Source organism: Talpa occidentalis, unplaced genomic scaffold (genome assembly GCF_014898055.3).
Source record: "Talpa occidentalis isolate TD23 unplaced genomic scaffold, MPIMG_talOcc4v2.1 talOcc4.3, whole genome shotgun sequence".
NCBI classification, from domain to species: domain Eukaryota; kingdom Metazoa; phylum Chordata; class Mammalia; order Eulipotyphla; family Talpidae; genus Talpa; species Talpa occidentalis.
This window is the reverse complement of record NW_023603184.1, coordinates 101381484-101404376: the sequence shown is the minus strand read 5'-3', so window position 1 is coordinate 101404376 and position 22893 is coordinate 101381484. Positions and strand designations below refer to the sequence as shown.

General features: G+C 41.8%; 1 protein-coding gene across 1 annotated transcript in view; it reads right to left on the bottom strand.

Annotated features, from left to right (window-relative positions):
- MYO3B (myosin IIIB) overlaps window positions 1-22893 on the bottom strand; it is a 165548-nt gene that overhangs the window by 13456 nt on the left and 129199 nt on the right. The window contains exon 22 of the mRNA XM_054699457.1: window positions 9129-9231. Coding sequence (XP_054555432.1) covers window positions 9129-9231 — 103 coding nt within the window. The remainder of the gene's footprint in view (window positions 1-9128; window positions 9232-22893) is intronic.

The following is a 22893-nucleotide window of genomic DNA, read 5'->3' as shown; positions in this document are numbered from 1 at the left end:
TCCAGATCTTGTGTTTAGTAGTAGTAGGTTTAGTAGGACCTCTGCTCAACCACCAGGCAAGCCTACAAATAGGTGTAGAAACCTTTAGGAAAGGACAGGGAATAGTCTGCACTGTTCCTGAGCTTAGCTGGACCTTTGTTGCAGGAGCTTCAGTCAATGGAACTTTTTGTATTGTGAAAAGTGGGCCACTTAGAAACTTTCTATAAGTCTGTCATACTCTAATATCCCTAACCTGTTTTGTGGAAACTATCCAATTCTGCCTCAAGTCCAGTGAGAAAAGAATAAAGAGCGAGCTGATTTGTGCAATGTGAGTGGAGACAGATCCAGAAAGACATCACTTGGGCAAGACACCCAGCACAACGCTCCCGTGGGTCAAGACAAATGAAAGCCAAATTCAGGATGCAAGTAGAAAATTAAGGGAACAGTAGGAGGGACTTCTACAAAATTCAGTATTTAATTCATTAGCTCCCAGGTGAAGAAAGGGCCCGTAACTTTGGCCTCCCCACAGGCTAACAGACCAAATCCTTTTCCTGTCTCTAATATATTATACCACCACTTTTAAATACCAAACTTCAGATTCTGTAAGAAGGAGCTTAGGTAAAAAGAACTTAAATGTATATAACATGTTAGTGAAACTAATGTTTAATTATTCACTCTGCCTTGGAGGGGAAAGCACAATTGTATATGAAAAGAATATTCTTACCCTCCCAGGAGGAATAACTAAAAATAAAAGACAACAAGGTGCTTCCTGCCAGTCAGTAAATCCAACAAGCAAAAGACGCCTCAACCTGGCACTGGATAGTTAACAGTCAGCCTTGACTCCCTCCACCCAAGTGTGGCCATGTGGTTGTCAGAGGGAACAGCTGCCAAGCAGAGCACTCAGATTAACCCATAGGTGGTGTTGAACCACTTCCCATTAAGATATTTGCAAAGTAAACAAAAATGATAGCCCCACTCTGAGTGCTGGGAATGGGCCAGGAGCACTGGCTGTTCTTGTTGACACAAAGAGGTCTCCAGGGAGGGTCTAGGCCAGACCTCAGAAGGCTACTCCTGCCCATGTCTCCAGACTGTGTTGATCTTAGGCCATGAGAATCTTGGTACCAGGGACTGTTTATTATCTAATTTCCCAATCACAGTAGTCGTTAGAGCTCTGTTTCATCAGAGATCTCTGTTCCTCTGTCTTCCCCACCTATACCATTCAGATGAAAAAATATTCAACCCTCCTGTTTTGTCTACTCACCAAGGAGACAAGTCTGAGAAGTTTTTCAAATGTACATAGAAAGGAGTGCTGTAACTAGTGTCAACAGTTTCTGTGACAAATACTTTTCAGGTTCCTTTTAAATCTAAGTGACTGGGCAATGTTAATGGGAAATTTGCATACATATTTGTGTCCGACAGGTATGAGTTAACTGCCTTTTAATTCACAAAATGCACTTGGAATTGAAACACTATAATTTTTCCTTTCAACCCAGGGAAGAAAATGAAATAAATAAATGAAAGTAAATACGGTTATGGAAATGTGAAAGTTAATCTCTAGAACTGGAACCTAGGCTTCTTAAATGTCAATAATGAAACATTTCTATATAGTTTTTATTTTACACAAATTACACAAATTTTGTTTCTTGCAATACTTCCAACTTGGGTAAATTTTCTTCTCTCAATTTTTTTTCTATCAACATAGGCTCAATGTGCAGTGATTTTTTTTTTTTTTTTTGTCAAAAACTCATTCTGAATCTGAATATAGCTAAGGTCTGGATGAGATACAGTAAAGCAGATATATTGGGGGCCTCCCCGGTGGTGCAGCAGGTTGAGCGGAGCGCTGTGAAGCTGTCTGCAGCCTCTGCAGCATGGGTTCGTTTCCCGGCTGTTCAGGGAGATACCCAAATGGCGCAGCAGACCTCTCCTGTCTTGCCTGCTGCTCCCTTCAGCAGTGTTTTCGGTCCATCTGCCTGTTCTGCTCCCTGCTCTGTCTCTGGTGAATCCTCTCACCCTCCTGCACCTCTGACCTCTACCCTAGCTCTCGTATAAATAAATAAAATCTTAAAAAAAAATGCATTGGATTTTGTCCACTCACAAAATAGGTAATGTAGGAAGGGACAAGCGATGATGAAATAGTCAAAATAACTTGTCTTTTTCATAACTAGATTAGAAACCATAACTTTTAGAGATGTAGGTATTAATTGTATAAGGACACAAAGATGAAGGAGAGAATGAAAACAAGATAGACAGAAAGTAGGAGGGAAAGAAAAAAAGCAAAAGGAAAGAGAGAGAAAAGAAATAGCTAAGAAGATACTGAGATTTCTCAAAAAAAGCAGAGGTGTAATATTAAAAAAAATTACCTTTTTATAAAAAAGAAGTGAATCATCTAACATCTTAAAGTACAAAGTTAAAGAGCAACTTTTAGAATCTTTAATACATCACTTTTAGATGATTTTTTTCCAAATAAAATTAAATGTGACTAGACTCCAGTTCTTTGTAAATGTGTGCAAGTGTTCTGGGGAGAAAGTAGAACCTCCCCTTGCAGGTTATCTTGGCAGGGTGTGTGCCACCATTTGCTGGTGGCATCATTTGTTGGTAGCAAATGTGTTTCTAGGAAGAGATTAATGTAAGCACAAAAGTTCACATCCACATGCGAATGTGGTTATTAAATATCAAAGGCCTTGGTGGGGTGGCATCCTAACTTCAGCTGTCATAAGATACACTGGGCATACTGGAAATTGGTTTTCATGTGAAACTGCCCAAACTTCTATTCCATTTTTGTCTGAGGCACCAGACATAAAAATACTGCCTATAAGTATGAAGTTCATGTGGGGGTGGGAGTTGTCTAACATCATTTCACTATGTCTGGTTCCTGGCAACTGACCCTTAATTAAGAGATTCACGATAGGTACTACCTGCCAATGACGAAGTTTCTAAAGAAAATACATCTTAAATATCTTTCCAAACTCAGGGTTTATTTTTTTAGATAGGAAGGTAGATCCATTACATAGAAATGAAACTGTGTTAACAACATTGCCTTTCATCCATTTTGTTACAATGGAAACCAGTTTCATAGTTCATCAAAAATTATTATTATGGGGCCTGGTGGCACAGGCAGTTGAGCGCCGCACTGTGAAGCTGTCTGCAGCCTCTGCAGCGCCGGTTTGATCCCAGCCAGCTGGCGAGGGTCCCACATGGCACGGCAGACCTCTCCTGTTGGGCCCGCTGCTTCCCTCAGCAGTATATTTCGTCAGTCTGCCTGTTCTGTTCCCCACTCTGTCTCTGGTGAATCCTCTTACCCTCCTGCACATGTGGCCTGTACCCCAGTTCTTATGTAAAATAAATAAATCTTTAAAAAAAACTTATTAAGTTCAAGTCAAGATAAGTAGGAAACTTTGAGACCAAAGTAATTAAATTTAGCTTTGGACCCAACAGAAATAAAATTTTTTTTTTCAAAGATTTATTTTTATTTATTTATACAAGCACTGGGTAGAGTCAGAAGCGCGGGAGGGTGAGAGAATTCACCAGAGCCAGAGCGGGGAGCAGAGCAGGCAGAAGGACCGAAGTACACTGCTGAGGGGAGCAGCGGGCGGCAGGAGAGGTCTGCGCACCATGTGGGACCCTCCTCCCATGGCCGGGGAGCAGCCAGGGATCGAACCGGTGCTGCAGAGGCTGCGGGCAGCTTCGCAACCCAGCGCTCAACCGCTGCGCCACCGGGGAGGCCCAGAAATAAAATTTAAAGGAATACACATTCATTCATCCACTCACTAACTACTCTTACTTTATACCTATAATGACTAAAGATTCAAGATTCTAGATCTGGTAATTCATAGAGAAATAAGTGACATATAGCTTCAATCCTGGAGTTTATTATCTCAAGGAGAATATAGAACAACAGCTGATTGTACTTATTACATGTTGAGTAGTTATCTAAATATTTCCTATGTTTTATTTTCACAACAACCATAGGCACATTAGATATATTCTTAGCTTGCCCAAGGTCACCAAATTAGTTGGACATATCTGGGTCTAGAAGAGAAGCACAGTGCTTCCAGAGTCAATGGACTAAACTGTTCCCTCTCCCTGCATGATACCCCTGCACAGAGTATCTGGAGTCACATTCACATACTGGTGTTATGAGTTAAACAGGCCAATGAGTAAGTATCAATGGAAGACAGCTTCTACTCAGATCCAGCAGATTACTGCTAGAAATGCTCCTTTTTCAAGAGCCATCAGAAATCTGAATTTTTAATGAAGTCCATTTATGTATATTGGACACTAATGAGAATATAAAAACATTATAGATGCCAAATATGTCTACAGACTATATCGCCCCCAATGACTGTGGGTGTACATCTTTGTGTTATAGAATAGGGTCCAAAATCTTTTGGGCAGCTTTTTAGTCCTCACATGTCCTGGCTTTCCACTGCCTTATTCCCTGAAATGGTTCACCCTGCATCAAGTCACTCTTACCCATTCTCAGCCTTCATCTCACTGGACATCTCACCCTCCCCCAGAAGACCTCTGGGTCAGGGTTCACTCTGTTTCTCCACCTATGATTGTCTTCTGCTGGCCCTCATCCACTTCAAGGTCCTATAGAAGGTGCCACATGAGCAAGATTGGAAGGACAGGTAAAATATCAACATGTATAAAAAAAGAACTGGTAAGGGGATTCTATTCAGAAGGAATAGCATGAACAGATACACAGAAAGAGGACAACAAAAGAATGTTAAAAACCACCGAATACTTCTATGACCATGACAGCTTGATGTCATCACTTATTGAACATTTATTGTGTATCTAGAATGGTGTTAGTTCTTTGTATAAATTCTCTCTAATCTTCACGAATATTCACTTTAGGTATATCCTGAACTTCAGCATTAGATGAAGGAACTAGCCCCAGATTTAATCATTTGTAAGCATTTAAACCCAGGTTTGTCACCAAAGATTATTCTCTTTCTACCACAATAGAGAACACAGGGTTCTACCCTATCATAGGCAGTTTATACAAGAAGGCCACCACTCCTGATCCACCCTCCCCACCACACCCACACCCCCCCCAACCACTCCCCACCCCCCATGCTGCCTTTCCCTGCTGGTTCCATACAAGGTCTCTAATGCCCTAGTGTAGAAACTTCCCAATTGTGGTAGGAAATTTGTAATAGGGCAGAGGCCTCCTGAAGGAGTGAAATGAAAGTGAAAGGAAAAATTGGCATGGGCATCAAAGGTGGAGAGGAAATGTCTTCCTGATACTGATATGTATAAAGAAAAGTTTTGTTTTGCTCAATCTTAGCACTGCCATGTATTTCTGTAAGGACAACCCCTTTCCTTCATCACTCAGAATGTCTGTCAAGATATGTGGCAATCTGTACTTCACAGCCCACATGAAAATCTGGCCCACAGTCAGCCCCGGCTGGGAGGCTGTTCTCTGGCTCATCAATTCTGAGGTCAGCCCAACTGGCTTCAAGCCTTAGAGCTGCAAGGATGACACATGGGAGAAATATGTGCTCATTTTCCCCTCCTGCGAGGTGCCAGCTCCCCTAGAGCTGCCTGAGTCACGAAGGTTCCCATCACTCTGAGTCTGAATCCTCACTGAAGTGGCCCACAGTGAAGCAGCTTCTCTGGGGGCATGTTACAAGCTGCTAGGTAAAAACATCTGCACCACCATTATCAATCTCCTGTCTCCCTCTTAGGGGCTTCTTTTTTAATACAACAACAGGCTAGCTGAGCTAAAGAATATCAAAAGCCTTGTGAGAGCTTTGCCATATGCAGGCCAAATTAAATTAAAGGGCATAATCCTCACTATTGTACTTATCAGCATTAAAATAGAGGATTATCATCATGGGAACAAAGTCCCAGGACATAAAAGACTATTTCCATTCTGTCATTCACTGTGCACAGTAACAGGCTCATGTAGGAAGTGGAGCAGAGAAGCAACTCACCAACCACTGACTTGTACTTGCAACCTGAGGTTTCCTTCTTCCCAGCCAAGTTAATCCCACCCTTTCATGCACAGATGGGAGCACTTTTTTCATGAGGCTGTAGGCTTTCTCCCAAGAATTTGGTAATGGAATTTTCTCCACCAGTTTCAGGATGACAGTTTTAGGCCAATCAGAGTTTATTCCTTATCTGATTATAGTTTAAGATTTGCTGCCATGACAGTTGTAGACAACATATAGTAGAAAAACCTGGAGGTAAGCATTTGGGGTTTAGAACCTGGAGAGCCAATAGATATACTGGCTAAACATGTGGGCTCTGGCATCAGACAGTCTGTGTTCAAACCCTGACCCTTTTGCTTTACTAAGTAACATTGGCAAATTACTTACTAGTATCAGAATTAAAAAATGTATAGGGTTGTTGCAGGACTAAGTAGCATAGCATGTAAAACACTTAGCACAATGTCCAGGAAGTTGCTAAGGAGTATGAATTATTAATTCCTATTATTGTTGGAGATAAAATATCTGGATTCAAACCCCTAGATCTGCCACTTATTCTCTATGTGACACAGGTGACTGTCTCAGATTGGGGGCTGGAGTAGGTAAATCTGATACCTCCACACCAGTCCTGGTTCTGGGCCAGCATTTAGGACTTAACTTCATTTGCCTTCCCCTGATTTGATTGACTTATTCATAGCATGGAATAAGAAATGCCAGCTCAAGAGGCTGCTGTGAAATTACAAGACAATTCTGGGTAAGACCTGGCATTGCAGGAAGTGTTAGGTGACTTCAACCTGTCCCTGTCACTCTTATTCTCGGCAATATTTCTTGTCATTTCTTCCTTATGATTTTACCTTTTCTTCATCTTTCCCTGGTACCTATCTTCTCCCATCATTACCCATTCAGGGCTCTAAGCATACTTTGTTGATTCCTCCTCCAAATCCTTTCTTCTTTCCTTCCTCTTTCTTATAGGAGCGAAAATGCTGACGCTCACTTTCCCAACCTCACATGAGACTCCCCTGCAGAGGTCTGCCTGCAAATTCTCACCAATGAGGTATGAGGGAAGTGTCGGGGACTTGTGGGAAAGGTTTCCTATCTGAAAAATGGAGAGGGACTTCATCCTTTCTTAATTGCTTTGGACATTTCCATGTGAGAAAGTGATGCTTAGCACCGCTTTAGCCACCTTGTGAACACAGTGGGGGCATCACTGATGTACTGAGCAGAGAGACAGAAAGAGCCTATGTCCTTGATGATTCCACAAGCAGTTACTCCAGCACAAGAACTTCTATCTCAGGCCTCTTGCAGGCAGGACCCTTGGATCTGTTGGTTGGAGGTTCTGTTACGTGCTTCTGAGGGCATCATCATGGGTACAACTCAGCTTTCGTCTTTTTGTCCATCTTGCTTCCTTCCAAGACTTCCTCCCTTTTACCCCCTGGTTGATTCATGGGATATGGGGGTGACCATCAAACTCAGAGGGAAAATGGGACTCCAATCCATGGGGCAGGGGAGTCCTGACATATAATCAATTAGTAAATCTGGATCATGTTGTTGCTGCCACCACCCAATGACTGAAAAGGAAGAAAACTTCTTTCATAAAAACTGAGATTTGCCTGGGATGTCAGGTGGGTTAAAAAGGAGAATGATGCCAGAAAAAACAGAGGCTAAGGAACATCTTGGAGGAAGAACTTGAAGAGGTGTAGCACAGACGCCCATAATTTAAGGAGAGCGTAGCCTCAGAACTGAATGCTATAGGATATGATGAAGAGGCTCTAGAGACTGGGAGATGAGCTTCCCAAGGACAGTTATAGGGGCATAGTGATGGCACTGATCAGATTTCACAATTAAGGAGAGTGGGCTTGGTGAAGGAATAAGGCGGTTGACCTAGATGGTAGTCTGAGAAAGTCTAATGGTAAAGCAAGTAGCAGCAGAGGCAGGGCTAAGATTAGACTTCTGTTAGAATGGGAAAAGGTAAAAAGAAAAGAGAGGCAGCAGAGAGAGAGAGACAGTGTGAAAGGATGAGTTGGGCTAACAGATAGGTGGCACGGCCTGCAGGGCAGTGAGCCTTTGCGAGGAAGAGGACCTGTGTTCTCTTAAGATGAGAGCAAAGGAAGACAGTACAGCTGAAGATACGGAGAGATTCTGAGGAGGAGGAAAAGGAAGTGAAGGTGCTCACAGAACTGTCCTGATATTTTAAGCAAAGTTAGCTATCAGCTGAGCTTGAAGAAAACCAGCCAGGGCTGGAGCCACTGGCAAACTGGTTCATTGACTCGCCCAAGGTCAGACAGCTGGAAATGTTAGCATTAGGACCAGAACGCAAATCTTCCACTTGCCAACTTTAGTGGTGTTTCTGCTGCACCAAAAATCCTAAATTTTGTTATTCTAATATGTAATGTTAGGTCTATAATATTTCCTTAAGTATTCTTAAATGATGGTCACTATTTAGGAATAGTAGTCTACTTTAAAATAGTCTAACAAAAATTTGAGACCAGTAGAGAAATATGGATAATTTAATTTGTTATGTCTCAAAAACATTAATAACAGTCTGAAAAAGTTATTTCTAAAAAATTACAAATCAAGGGCCTCCCTGGTGGCTCAAGGGGTTAAGCACCACACTGTGAAGCAATCCGCAGCCTCTGCAGCACGAGTTCGATCCCCGGCCAGCCATGGAGAAACCCACATGGCGCAGCAAACCTCCTCTGACTCGCCCGCTGCTCCCCTCAGCAGTGCACTTCAGTCAATCTGCCTGTTCTGCTCCCCACTCTGTCTCTGGTGAATCCTCTCATCCCCTGCATGTCTGGCCTGTACTCCAGCTCTTGTATGCATAAATAAATAAATCTTTAAAAAAAATTACAAATCAAGATCACCTTTTTCTCCATGTGGAAAAAATACAAAGAAATTTCAATTTCTAATGCTCTGCTTCTTTCTCCAAATCCTGGAATAAACTTTCAATGAAATTCCTCACAATCAATTTGGGGGAAAATAAAGGCAAGTCTCATTCTAGTTAGAGGTTTCCTTTGTTGTAATTTCCTCCTTCCTGCAATTGTGTGCTCCTCCTGGTGATATATGTGACAGGGCCTGCAAACCTCTTTGGAAGGGAACTAGGATATGAGGCTTCCCTGAAGAACAGGAAGTCAATGAAGTACTGCTGTTTCACTGGCCATTGGAACAGAGTCCCTGAATTAAGACTGGGAAAGCTTTTAGATTAAGACTCACCGATTTTTCTCAGAAACAGCTGGAGTGTTGCTTGAAGCCTCTACATTGCCATTGTTGGATCCTGCTTGCGGACTGCTTTTATGGTCAATGGAGTCCCTCAGAACTGAGAGAAAAGAACAAGTATTTAGAGGCCTAAGAAAAAATTCAGAGATAGGAAGAAGAGTTTGGATTCATGTTGTAGTTTGAGAGACACTACCCCAAGGCCACAGATTCTTAATTCTGGCTGTATATTAGAAATTCCCAGGAAGATTTTGAATATACTTGAGTCCAGCTCCCAGAGATTCTGAAATTGACCTGGAGTGGGGTTGGCATCAATTTTTAAAAACTCCCCAGATGATTTTAATGCACAGCCAGTGCTGAGAACCATAGTTCCATGTAGTCACTACCAATCAATTAAGCTAGGGAAAAAACCTCTACACCTACTTACAATTCCTATTTTAGATGATCTACAAACATCCAAACAATGAACAAAAATAATCTACAAATTTGGAAGATGCATAAAATGCAAAAAGTTGAAGTGATAGTCGGACATGTAACAAAGGCATTGCAAAAAATGAAATGAAAATAAATTGGGTTTGTGTTGTCTGTTCTGAGAAGAGCATGCTGATTCTATATTAGTTTGGTTACTTGGACATAAATGTCCTCATGTAGAAGAAATATAATTCGGTGAGTTTCAGTAGGAGATAAGACCATCTGTTTTTGGTGTTATTGTTACAAAACTTAAATGGAACATCATTACATTTTTACTATTACACAAAAACCATTTTGACTAAACAGTGAAATGAGAATTTTAAAAGAAGGTAGGGGAGGAAGGAACCAGAAATCAAGAAAAATAACCATAGCTTTTTAGAATTTCATTAAAACTGATTCCCACCACCACCATCCCTTCATCGGCAATCTCCAATTAGAGGATCAGGCAGGTTTCTCCTCTCCTGGAGATTTTAAACACTGTTTGCCTCATACTTGTAATACTGTGATAAGCAACATAAAAGCAAGACTTGACATAAAAAGAAAAAAGAACTCACTTCAGGAACACAAGTATCTGTTTCCTTATGAAGAAAGAAAATTGACACAAATAATTTTTAAACTGTTCTCTGGCCCAATCAGCAGCACCAACACTACCACCCATGGACAAAGCCCAGATGGTATTGCCCCTATGGACAATTGTAAGGGCAGGACTGGCCACGGTGCAGGTTTTCAGATCCCATGCAGACCAGGTAAAGGAGGAGTCCTCAGTAGTTTTGCAGGTTTTTCATTTGGGGTTCACCAGGCATATGGCAGGCAGGGGTGCTGGCTGGGGGGCTGGCAGGCTGGCAGGCCTCCCAGGCCCCCAGCAAGTCTTCACTCTATTTGGGCTCTCTGGCGTTGGTTCTGCTGCTTCTTGGCTTTTCTTTCGGCTTCAGCTTCGGCTTCTACTGCTGCTTCTACTGCTACTGCTGCTGCTGCTGGTGCTGCTGGCGTCCCCCCGTGACGCCGCCCTTAAAAGCACAGTCTTAGCTCAGCTGAATCCCATCTACCTATGCCCACACCCTATTCCAGGTGCCCGCCATCAGGCATGCATTCAGGACAAGGATCCACCATCTATCCTGATGGCGGAAGGGCAGAAAAGCCTGACATTTTCTTTACCCTACAACAACTGAGACTGCTTTTGTCTGCACCTACTTTGAGATTCTTAGTATGAAAAGGAGCAATAGCAGTTAACTTGCAGTTCAGAGAGGAAAAAGTACAAGGAAAGCCAGAAAAGACCACCAAGCTCCTTTGAGCTGGGACTCTCCTCATGAAGGTGCCATGTCCACCACCAGGAGAGGACACATCGACACCTTTCCCTGGAGCTTAGCAGATGTCCCCAGTTCCTTTGCTTGTGTAGCGGCAGGAAGGGATGGAGTGCAGAATCTCTATGACCTGAGCAGACAGGGTAAAGGAGGAGTCCTGGAGCCCTCAGTGGCTTTTCAGGCTTTTATTGGGAGTTACCAGGTACACGGCAGGTAGGGGTGCTGGGGGGCCGGGAGGTTGGCAGGCCTCCCAGCCCTCAGCAAGTCTTCACTCCACCTGGGCTTTCCAGCGTTCTCTGGTGGCCTTGTTCTCTGCTGTTCTCATGGTTCTCCTGGCGTGCCCGTGATGCTGCCCTTATAAGCCCTGTCTCTCAACCCAGGTGAATCCCATCTACGCATGCCCAGACCCTACTCCAGGTGCCCGCCATCAGGCATGCATTTAGGACCACAAGGATTCATCATCAATCCTAATGGCGGGAGGGCAGAAAAGCCTGATACTTTTTCACTTACCCTACAGCTTGGCTTTGTGATAAAAACCCACAACATTTCTGTTCATGTAACTGAAGGGAAAACTTATTCCATGTTCCTCATTCATTTACACTTCAGTCATCAAAATATTGATTTTTGAGTTATTTGAAGTATAAAAACCAAACAGAAACTTACAGAATTTTCTTAATAAAGCTTAGATGAAATCTGCTTCTCTATTCCCCAGCTCTGCCCGAAGAGCAGGAAGGATTTGGGTCAGAGTAATGAGACAAACTCAAATAAGGAAATAATCGTTATGTTGTACACCTGAAATTAATATTATGTTGCATGTCAAGTAAACTTCAATCAAAAAAGTTTTTAAAAATAAGGAGGTCATCAAATCATTGCGTTTAAAACAACATCCAAAATTGTAAAATATTATTATGTCCTGATAATAGTTGGAATCACCTGTATCTCTTTGGCAAATTGCTACATAAGGCGATTGGAGAAGTGGGTGTTTTGCAACCCAGGCCGGATAGGTTCACCAATGGTTCTAGCGATTTGAAAGAGAATTGAGTAAGCAGGGGAAACAAGCCAGCAGAGAGAGGCAACTTAAGGCCTCTCCCCCAGGGTGATGCTGACCTTTTAGCCCCTCTCAGACGCACTGGTGTCCATATTTGTCCAAGCGCACACACCCAGGCTCAGGTGTTCACAATCGAGCATGCCCCACATCCACGTACCTTCTACATTCACACAATCAAAACCACAGGTGCTAGCTACAGAGGCCAATGGTGAAAAAAACCTGATCAACTTCATTTACCCTACATGGAGATGTGGAGGAAAACAGAAAAGTAAATTAGGGTGACTCATTCTAAATGAACGGATGAGTTTGAAAGAATTAAACCAGTGACATGGCTGAAAAAAATTAAATGATGACCTTATATAGCAGAAACATTCACAAAATACCAGGCTTGAGGTACGGGTATGTGTTGACAATGGAGTCTTCTCAAGACAACAGTCTCCTTTACTCCCAGAAGTGTTTCTATCTTCTGTTCTAAGGAAATAAAGCACTATTGGGAGGAACTTCTCTAGAGGAGTCAAATACTTCCAAAGTTGGACTAAATTCTATAATTTATTTATATTTCCCAGGAAATTTGAGGGGATTCTTCACTGGGTCATTTTGAAATAAGAAGGAATAGCATTTGGCTGTAAAGGGGAAAAACAAAGAAAAAGACAATAGCAGGCAATGCAAATTCAAATCCCCTTTGGGGCCACTAGGTAACATAAATGTGCGAAGTGTCAGGCAGAGAGAGTGGAGAGTGTGTGGTTGTGGTGGGGCAGAGAAAGCACACTCCTTCTAAAGAATTCAAAGTTTTTTTTTAAAAAGCATATGATGTTTGGCCAAACACATCTGTGTGCTGATTACAACTGGAGGACCTCCTACTTGTCACGTCTGCTAGGGAGACAGTCTAGATCATAGGGCACTAACAGCTGCACTTCCTTCTTTGGAAAACGAAAAGTGCTTCCAACTCAAACCTTAAGTTCAAGAAACACTGTTGTTTCCTGAGCTCCCCCTTTTTTCTCTATTCCTCTCACTTGCTAACCTCTTACCCCCAGGAGAGCTCCAGTTCTGTATTTACTTGAAACAGGCTAGATGACAGATTCCAAAGCAGCTAGAAGTGTCCAAACACAACTGCTGGATTTGGAAGGAAAATTGTAAATTTTGTTGTAAAATCCAGGGCAACTCCTCCTAGCATTACCATTAAAATACATATTTAAACAAATTGTATCTTCTTCTTCAGGCAAAAGTTCAGGGACCTTCAAACTGTAAGAAAAGGAGATTTCAATATTTAAGAAATGTTCGTAAAAGAACTGATTTAATCCAAGTCTCTCATTTGGCAATAATTTAATGGAGGGCTTAAACCAGAAACTCAAGTTTTAATTTCCTGTCTGGGGTGCTCCTTCCTCCCATTAATGTTTTCTATCAGTTTGAGGTTTATGTACCAATGTTAGGATCATAGAAAGATCTTCCTGAGAAACTAAGCTTTGAGTCTTAAAGTAAATAATAGAAACATGTTAGCGTCTGCTCTAAGAGTTGAGGAAAGGCAGCTGGTAAGGAGAGCTGCAACTAGACCAGTTTCCCCAGTGAACAGGTGAGTGGCAGAGTGGGCAGCTGCAGAGGAGCTGAGAGGATCTCTGTCTATTCTTCCCTTCTGCGAAGTCACCATTCAAGGTCCCCTGCAAGGCCACCCCTGAATTTAATCAGCTATCACCTGTTAAAAAAAACAAAAGTGACAAGGATCCTTATTGATGAGGGTGATTGCCTCCAGTTCTGAAATCTCCTCTGGAATGTGTGCATGCAGGGCACCACCCCAAACCTCTAACAACCCCACCTTTGTGGTCACCAGGCACTTGCCCTGGTGCCCAGGTTGACAGCGGAATGCAGATCACTGCTTTGATTTGAAGGGTGCACTGGGGAATGAAACAAAGGAGGAGCTTCTCAGCACTCTGCTCCCACGCGTAGATGAATCACCTAACTGGATGATACAGTGTGGTTAGGGAAACCCACATTCTTGCTATGGTTTGAAGCTCCAAAGAGCTTCATTAATTGGTGTTTATTTTTGACATTAAATGTAGGGAGCATAATTAATAACTGTCCTGGCTAGACTCCTGCCAAGCTTGGTGACGTTGGTTAATCTGGATAACCTCTCCATCTCGTTGATCACATTAGTCTAATAGGGAACTGGGTGATAGAGGCCATAAGTGCACCAGGCCAGAGCTCCTGATTGGACAAGTGGATGACGTCCTTATTACTTTTTCAGTATATACCAGGAAAACAAAAAAGGGGGCAAAGTCTTCTCCTTCCCCCTACCTCTCTGTCCTTCACCATGCCTTTCCCTTCCTTTTGTCCTGCAGCCCAGTTCATTGATGGTTGTAGATGGAGACAACCAATTATGCTGTCACAGAACAAACAGGCTACACAATATTCTTAGTTGAGGACCATCAAGACTGTAGCTTTTCATCAATCAGTTAGCTTAGTTCACATTAATAAACACCCAACTATTGATGGCATGATTGGAAAATACCAAAGACATTTTCCTAACTTTCTCAACTGTTCTTCCATTCTCCATGACCCTCAAGGCCAAGATGGGTTGAAGATATTCCAACATCACATACTCAGGTATCTGGAGAGGGCAGATTCTTCTCAACTGGATCCCTTGGTTTTATTTTTTTTAGTTTTTTTTAAGATTTATTTATTTATGCATACAATAACTGGGGTATAGGCCAGAGCTGCAGGGAGTGAGAGGATTCACCAGAGACAGAGTGGGGAGCAGAAGAGGCAGATTGCCTGAAATGCACTGCTGAGGGGAGCAGCCAGAAGACAGGAGAGGTCGGCTTCTCCATGTGGGTTGCTACCTGGTGGGCGGGGGATCAAACTCATGCTGCAATGACTGGTGAGTGCTTCACAGAGCTGTCTTTAACCCCTGCACCACCAGGAAGGCCCCAGATCCCTGGGTTTTAGAAGAAACTGAAGGATGGACCTCCCCAAGACATCTAAAGCAGGCTTTCCCAAGATGTGTTACTTTGGCAAGTAGATTACTATGAGCTGAAGTCAATCAAGGCCCCGCAAGCTCAGGAGGAAATTTTGACCAGTCCCTCAACTATCTAGAAGAATGAAAATTGAGGGCATTATCCAATTTGGGGGGGTTTATCTCCAATTTATGATTTATGATTATCTCCAGAAATAACCTTTCAATCTGAGAAAGCTGTATGTTTGACAGGGCAAAGATGTCATTACAGAACATCTGTTCCTTTTGTCAAGTGAGTCCCCTCCTCTCTCCTTGGGGCCCTGGCCCCTATTCTATACTTTAAATCAGGTTAAATACTTCATTTAACCCCATTTACTTTAGAATTTGCATGCATGTAGACTCTCCATACACATGTAGTAAATTTGTTCTCTTTTCCAGTAACTCTGTTGTTAATTTGATTGCTGGACCAATTGGAGAAGAATCCAGAGGGGTGTGGGGAAATTTCCTCTCCACCCCTACACAATCACTTGGCAGCAGAACCTCTATGCCGCACAGAGACGACACTGCAGGTTCTGCCCCGAGGCAGTCACCCCTAACTTTCCCATTTCCTCTGTCCCTTACTTGTGATATAGATCTTGTTTTCCTCTCATCTTGTACCTCTTTCTGACTCGCTTTTTCTAATTCTGTATAACTAGAGAGTACTCCTAGATATAATGATTTTGGGGATTTCAATCTCTTTTCATTTTCATTTCCTCAAATGGAATTTTTTTGCCCCATCTTTTCCCTCTCCCTCTATGGTGACTCTCCTACCTCAAGCCTCACCTTCTCACACCCAGATTGGTGGCACCATGTCTCTCCCCATTCCTGTAAGGTGGCCCAGTAGAGCTTCCCAGGCTAAGTAATGCCAGCTGCCCCAGACTCCACAGAAGGAGGCAGGGTCTCTACTCCAATGGAACTTGCATTCTAATACAGAGTAAGGATAAAAGTAGATAAAAGATATGAAAGTACCTTGAGACCTGTAAGAAGGCCATGTGGTGTCTCACAGTGAATATATGTGACATTGAGAGTGGAGTAATGGGCCAAGGAGTGCCAAGGATTTTCAGAAATGACCAGAATCTAGGAGAGAGGCACGGAAAGAATTCTCCCTCAGAGCCTCCAATAAAAACCCATCTTGCTGACACCTTAATCTTGGACTCCTGGCTTCATAAACCATGAGAGAATAAATTTCTGTTGTTTTAAGCTACAAAATTTGTTAACGTAGTCCTAGGAAACATGAGGAGGAGGAGCTGATAGGGGCTTAAGGTTAAAATAGAAGAAAAAGATTAGATACTGGGGGAGAAAAATTAGGAACAAGAACCAAGGAAATAGCCATTATTCTTATTTAACAAATACAAATGTATAGGTTATGTTTCATGCATTTTCCTGAGACCTTTACAAAAATGAACTAATTTAATCCCACAATAACTCTAAAAGGTAAAGACTGCTATTATTCCCAAGTTATAGGTAAGGAAATTGAGGCACAGGGAGGTTAAATGACTTGCTGAACAATTATATAGCTAGGAAATAGCAGAGTCAGGGTTCAAACCAGGTAGTTTTGCCCTAAAGTGTGAATTCCTAAATACTAAAAGATGTAACTCCATTTATTTAAACATTTAACAATCATTTCCCCTAATCTGTTTTTTTTTTCTTTATAAATGAAAGTAAAAATTCAGACTTTATTTCTTTCACATGCCTGAGTCTCAAAGGGCCTCAAAGATCAGTTGCAGTAGAAGGCTCTGACCTGGTCTGGCATGGAATACCCTACCCCCGCCCTCAACCTCCGCCCGAGGCAAAGGACAGACCCAAACATTGTTTTCAGCAGGGACACAATCTGAGTAGATTTCCTGGCTGATGACCTGGGCTGGGTAAACTTTGCTACCGACCTTCATGATGGACTTGGCAAAGAGTGCCTCCTCTACCTAGCGGAGAAGGCACACACAGAGGAGGCACAAAGCCCAGCCTTCCCTCCTAACTGCTTCTGGCCAGCTGCACAAAGAGCCAGTGTGGTTTCTGGCTGGAGTGACAGCTGGTCAACAGCTATCTTATCAGAACACAGAGATGCCAACTTGCGGGAGGTCCAACAGGCAAATACCACCAAAAGTTGCACTGAGAAAGTTGAAGTCTTTTCTTAAAGAATGTCACTGACATGTTTTCCGCCTACAACCGCATCAGAAAACCCAGCCTCCTCCTCCATACACAAAACAAATCTGGTAATTTTAGGCCTACGAGACCATTTTCCTACTTTGATTCTTCAGTACTTAATTCCAGTCATTATCGTAGTCAAACTTTGACAGAGTTCAAAGAGTTTTGCCATGTAATTGCTTTCTCTAACTTGGAAGCTAAGGAAGGAGGTTTTCCCTTACCCTAGAAATCAGTTTCCTGCCTGCCCTGGAACATCACTGTCTGGGGATTCCCCTTCCCTTCAGGTATCCAGGGACTGTTGGCCTGTTCGCTTTTGACTCCCATCAAACTCAGGTTGGATTTATTTCTTACAATTTATGCCCTGCTTCCAAGAAAGGATTTGAGGCAGTTTCATAGATTGATTTCTTGTGGTTGTGTTACTTGGCTCTGACTTACTGCTCCTCTGAAGATTGCAGCAGGTGTCAGTCCTGGTTCTATTTGAGACTGCCCCTCATTTTCCCTGTAGGACAATTGTGTTTTGAACAGTTTTAGTTTCAAAGCAAAACTGAGGGGAAGGTACAGAGATTTTCCATGTGGTCCCTACTCTCACATAGGAACAGTCTCCTCTGTATTGTCATTCCCACCAGAGGCGTACATTTGTTACAATTGATGAACCTATGAAGCTCGTAGTTTACAAAAACTCTTATTGCATAGCCTATGGGTTTGGATCAATGTGTAATGACATGTAACTATCATTATGGCATCACACAGATTATTTTCACTGCCATAAAATTCTCCTGTGTTCCATTTACCTTCTTCGTGTTTCTGATGTTTTTACTGTCTTCAGTAAAAACTTTGCCTTTATCAGGATGTCAACATAGAGTATCTAGCCCTTTCAAATTGGCTTTTTTCACTTTGAAAAAACATGTAGGATTCCTTCACATCTTTTAGTGGCTTGAAAGCTTATTCCATCTCAGTGCTGAATAATACTTTATAGTCTGGATGTACCATAGTTTATTGATTCATTCACCCACTGAACAACACCTTGATTGATTCTAAGTTTTGGTAATTATGAATAAAGCTGCCTTACACATCTATATGTAGGTCTCTGTATGGAAATAAGTTTTCAACTTCCTTTGGGTAAATACCAAGTAGTGCAATTACCGGATCATACGGTAAGAGTATGTTTGGCTTCGTAAGAAACCACCAAACTATCTTCCAAGGTGGTTGAACCATTTTACATTTCAACCAGCAATGCATTCACCAGCCTGGTGCTGTCAGTGTTACAGATTTTAGCCAGTCTAATAGGAATGCAGTGTATCTCACTGTTTTAATTAACATTTTCCTGACAACATAAGATATCAGACTGTGCCTTCTTAAAGGAGGAAAAACATTAGTTGTTTTTGTATCTAGCAGAATGATCTGCACAGGCAGGATATTCTAAAAATGCTTTTTTGGGGGGAAGGATAGCGGATGAGGAGTTAGACAGTCTAGATTAGAGGGAGGTTTCTTGGCTGCCGCCCATAAAAATAGGGTGAGATTCTGAGCCTTCTTCTCAGGATTATTATGGCAATTACAGAATAAGGTAAGTGAACTTTTTATAAATTATTATAAAATGTAAATTATTTCAATAACTGTAAATTATTATGAAAAAGTATATACAATGTAGAGAAACAAGGATTTCTGTTGGCTAATCAAAAAGGAAACACTTTTCAACTCTAGCATTGTGTTTCAGACAGCTCAGGCTTCCTATAACACAGGTTATTCACCTTTTTATCAATTTTTCTGAAACCATGAACTTCTGAATACAGCAACTTTAATCATAATCACCAAGAACTATAAACAAATGCCTTTAGCTGGTCATGGATAAAACTGTGGATACATATACTAGAATTCTGCTAAGCAATGAAAAAATACAAATCACATAGAAACGTAAAAAAAAAACAACTGCATGGTATTGGAACAAGAACAGACACACAGACCAATGGAATCAAATAGAAAATCCAGAAATAAACCCACAGATTTATGAAAAAAAAAATACAAATCACTGTTAAACAGAACATGGGTGAATCTCATATGCATGATGCTAAGTGAAAGAAGCCAGACTCAAAAGGCTACATACCATGTGACTCCATTTATAAGACTTTTTTGAGATGGCAACATTACAGGGACAGAAACCCCACTAGCAGTGGCCAGGAGCTGAGTGTATGGAAGGAGTAAATGACAAAAGGGACATAGGAAACTTTCTGGAAATGTCCTTTCTCTTGACTATGGAGTCAGTTATCTGACTGTATGTCTCTGTTTTTATACAACTGTTTGAATTTTACTGTTTGTAAACTGTATCTCATAAATCTGACTTTTAAATGGTTACCAGAATTTTGAAAAGTAAAAAGATAAAGCCTCCTCCATAATCTGAATTATTTCTGGGAAGGAGGATCCAATCACTTGTAACCCTTTAGAAAGAAAGAGGCTGGTGGGAGAGCCTTGCTGTTGATGAGGGACCCTTCAAAACCATTTGCATTATTGACCATAGCTGGTTTTGACACTAAGCACTTGGCTCAAAGTCTATGAAATTAGCAAGCTCTGGTTGTTTGTACATCTCAACCGTCACAACTTTATTGACGAGAATGGTTACCAGCTGTCACCTCTGCCTCTGCCTCTGTGCTTGGTGATTCAGACTTCATGGCCACAGCAAATCAAGCCGCGATCCTGCTATGGCTCTTCGTGTTGAGGTTTGAACTTCTGGCCAAATGGCTGTCGCTCAGCTGTTATGCTGCCAATCACCCGTCACTGTGGGTTAGATGTGATAGGCTCACCATGATCTTCCAACTCTTCAGACATCTGAGAGGCGACTTGCTTTCCACACCAGCAGGCAGCAACTCTGGGTGAGATTTAACTCCTAGATTTTAGAATTTCTGACTTCGTGGAAGTGGGTAATGAAGTCACTTGCTATTTTACAGAACAAACTTACAGAAAAGGGCCTCAAACTAGTGAATGGGAAGAATGATGTCAGTAGCACACCACCCATTTCTCAACAGTTTTGAGGGCACTGAAAAATTTATCCACACAAATGAACCAACTTCTTGGCATGATGGAACACAATTCTTTACAAAAACAAAGACGCCTAAAATATTTCACATTATTACTGTTTTTCATTGTCAAATAAAATATAAGATTGGAAGTATTCTCTAATAAAGGTTTATATAACTGTATTTGAGATTTGACAAGTACCAATTTTTTTCTCTAAAAGTGAGAGAAAAAAATTCCACCATTTTGAAGATATAGCTTTATATGCTCACCATAGAGAAGTATTTCAAAGACTGTTTCCCGCCCCCCCCCACCAGACAATCATATTTAGGAAGAAGGAATAGAGAGGGAAATGACATTTATTACATATCTACTGTAAGCTTTGCATGCCTTATCTGCTGTCATCTTCACAATAGTTCTGAGAATTGGCCTCAATGAGTCCCATATCACACTAAATACGTTAAGGTTCGGAAGTTAAGTGATTTTCCTGGTGACATTATGACTACATGATAATGGTAGCACAGCCAGGATTTCAAGTCAATTGTTTTGACTCCAAGGCCTATACACAGGATGGTATATAAAACTATTTCCAAAGTTTTAACTGGTACCCCATGTCCATGTGCCATATACAGAATGGAAACCACAGAGCACAGTCTCCTAGAAAGAGCAGTGGGTGAAGATTCAGAAGAGAGCTCTGGTACCAATTCTCAAACTCACATAACACGTGAAGGGAGACAACTTTTTTAAATTCTCTATGCTTCTGTTTCATGTGTCAAGGGAGAAAACAACATCTGTCTTTCTATACATATAAGTCTTCCGAGGAAAAAAAAATCTAATCATTCTTGCCATAACAGTAATACAATAACATTGTATTAAGACTGCAGAGTAAATAACTAATAAAGGTTATAAAGTGTGATACCACATTTTATGATTTTATATTAAAAAATGAAATAATGTAAAGACATGGAGCAAAGGCAATATTAGTATGTGGCTGATCATAAGAATGTTGCCCCATTTTGGGCATCCCCTCTTTGTGGCTAGATTCTGGAAGTCTAAATGAAATCTGTAATGGAGAAAACGATTCTAAACTACAGCAGTTTGCCATGGCCGTCCATGGCATTCCCTGAAATTTTAATCTTGAGTTCTGGGGGTGCTGTCTGCTGCAGCACACGTCCATGCCATGCCATTATGACATCAAGCGCAAGTACTCCTCAAGCCCGTGTTGGCTTTGCAGCTTCCTCTCTATGTAGTAGGTGAATAGCCTCTGGGTGCATAATTCTAATGTGGGCGATAATTTGATTCCACAGTAGAGAACATTCCTTTGCATTCCAAGTTATTTCAAGGTAAGGATTCTATTGTTTGTCCCTAAGTGACATTTGGCAGCACCATCTCAACAGAAACTATGCACCTACAGTTGGGCCTTCCTCTAAGCCATGCTTCAGGGGCTCCAAAGAAAATCACAGCTTGTGCCCCCAAACATTGTTCCTCCCCCCTTGAAAATGTCAACTCTATAGCTATCAGAAATTAGTCATCACTCTATTACAGAGCGTTAAAGAAACCCAGGTAGCACGTTCGCACACTGAGTAGGACCCTTGCATAAGTCTGAAGGTTTAACACGTTGTTCACTAAAGAAAGGTTTAGAAACCAATGGAGCTAGTTCACAACTCACAACTCTCAAACCCAGGTGCAGCAACTAAGTCTTTCCCTGAATGCTACTTTATTCTGGTATGGATATAGCTTAAAACACCAGGGAAGGCCAGGCAGCTGACTATCGCACACTAGCTAAGCAGAGTTTGGAACTTGTTTTCCCTTACATTTAGAGGAATTACAGGACAGAGGAAAAGAGAAAACAACAATTCCATACACTGAAGCAGTTAGATGAAAATCTGTCCCTGGTGAATCCTTTCACCCCCCTTACCTCTGGCCTACATTCTAGCTCTTCTATTTAAAAAAAAAGAAAGAAAGAAAGAAAAGAAATTGTGGGCTGTCCCTGGTTGCCCAGGGGTTAAGTCTCAGTGCTTTTACCACTGCGGCTTCAGTTTGATCCTGGCCAGGGAGCTGACCCACATATGCTGCACATATGCTCCTGTCTCACCCACTATTCCCCTCAGCAATGTATTTCAGTAGATCTGCCTGTTCTGCTCCCCACTCTGTCTCTGGTGAATCCTCTTACTCCCCCTCCCCCATACCTCTGGCTTGCATCCCAGTTCTTCTATGCAAAAATAAATAAGTGAAATCTTTTAAGAAAAGAAAATGTGCATATGTTCTCTTCTTGCTTGGGGGCGGGGTGGGGGGGGCAGAGAGGGAGCTAAGGTGGGCCAAAAGGGTTCTCTTCTCCTGGAAGGCACTTTTTGAAATTCTGGCTCCACTGTCACCAACTGGAAGTATTTCCTGTCAGAAACTGGGAGACCCACCACTTTGTTCTGGGTTAAAAAACAGGTCTTGCACCGCACAAACTGGGAGAAAATTTTCACACACAACACTAACGATAAAGGACTGATCACAAAAATCTACAAAGAGCTGAAGAGTCTCAACAAAAACAAAATAAATAATCCAGTCAAAAAAATGGGCAGGAGAGCTAAAAAGGAACTTCTCCGAAGAGGAAATGCAAATGGCCAATAGGCATATGAAAAAATGTTCAGCATCACTTGCAATCAGAGAAATGCAAATCAAGACTACAACGAGATACCATCTTACACCAGTGAGATGGCGCACATTAAAAAAACTAGCAACAAATGTTGGCAAGGATGTGGAGAAAAAGGCACTCTCCGACACTGTTGGTGGGAGTGAAAATTGGTCCAACCACTATGG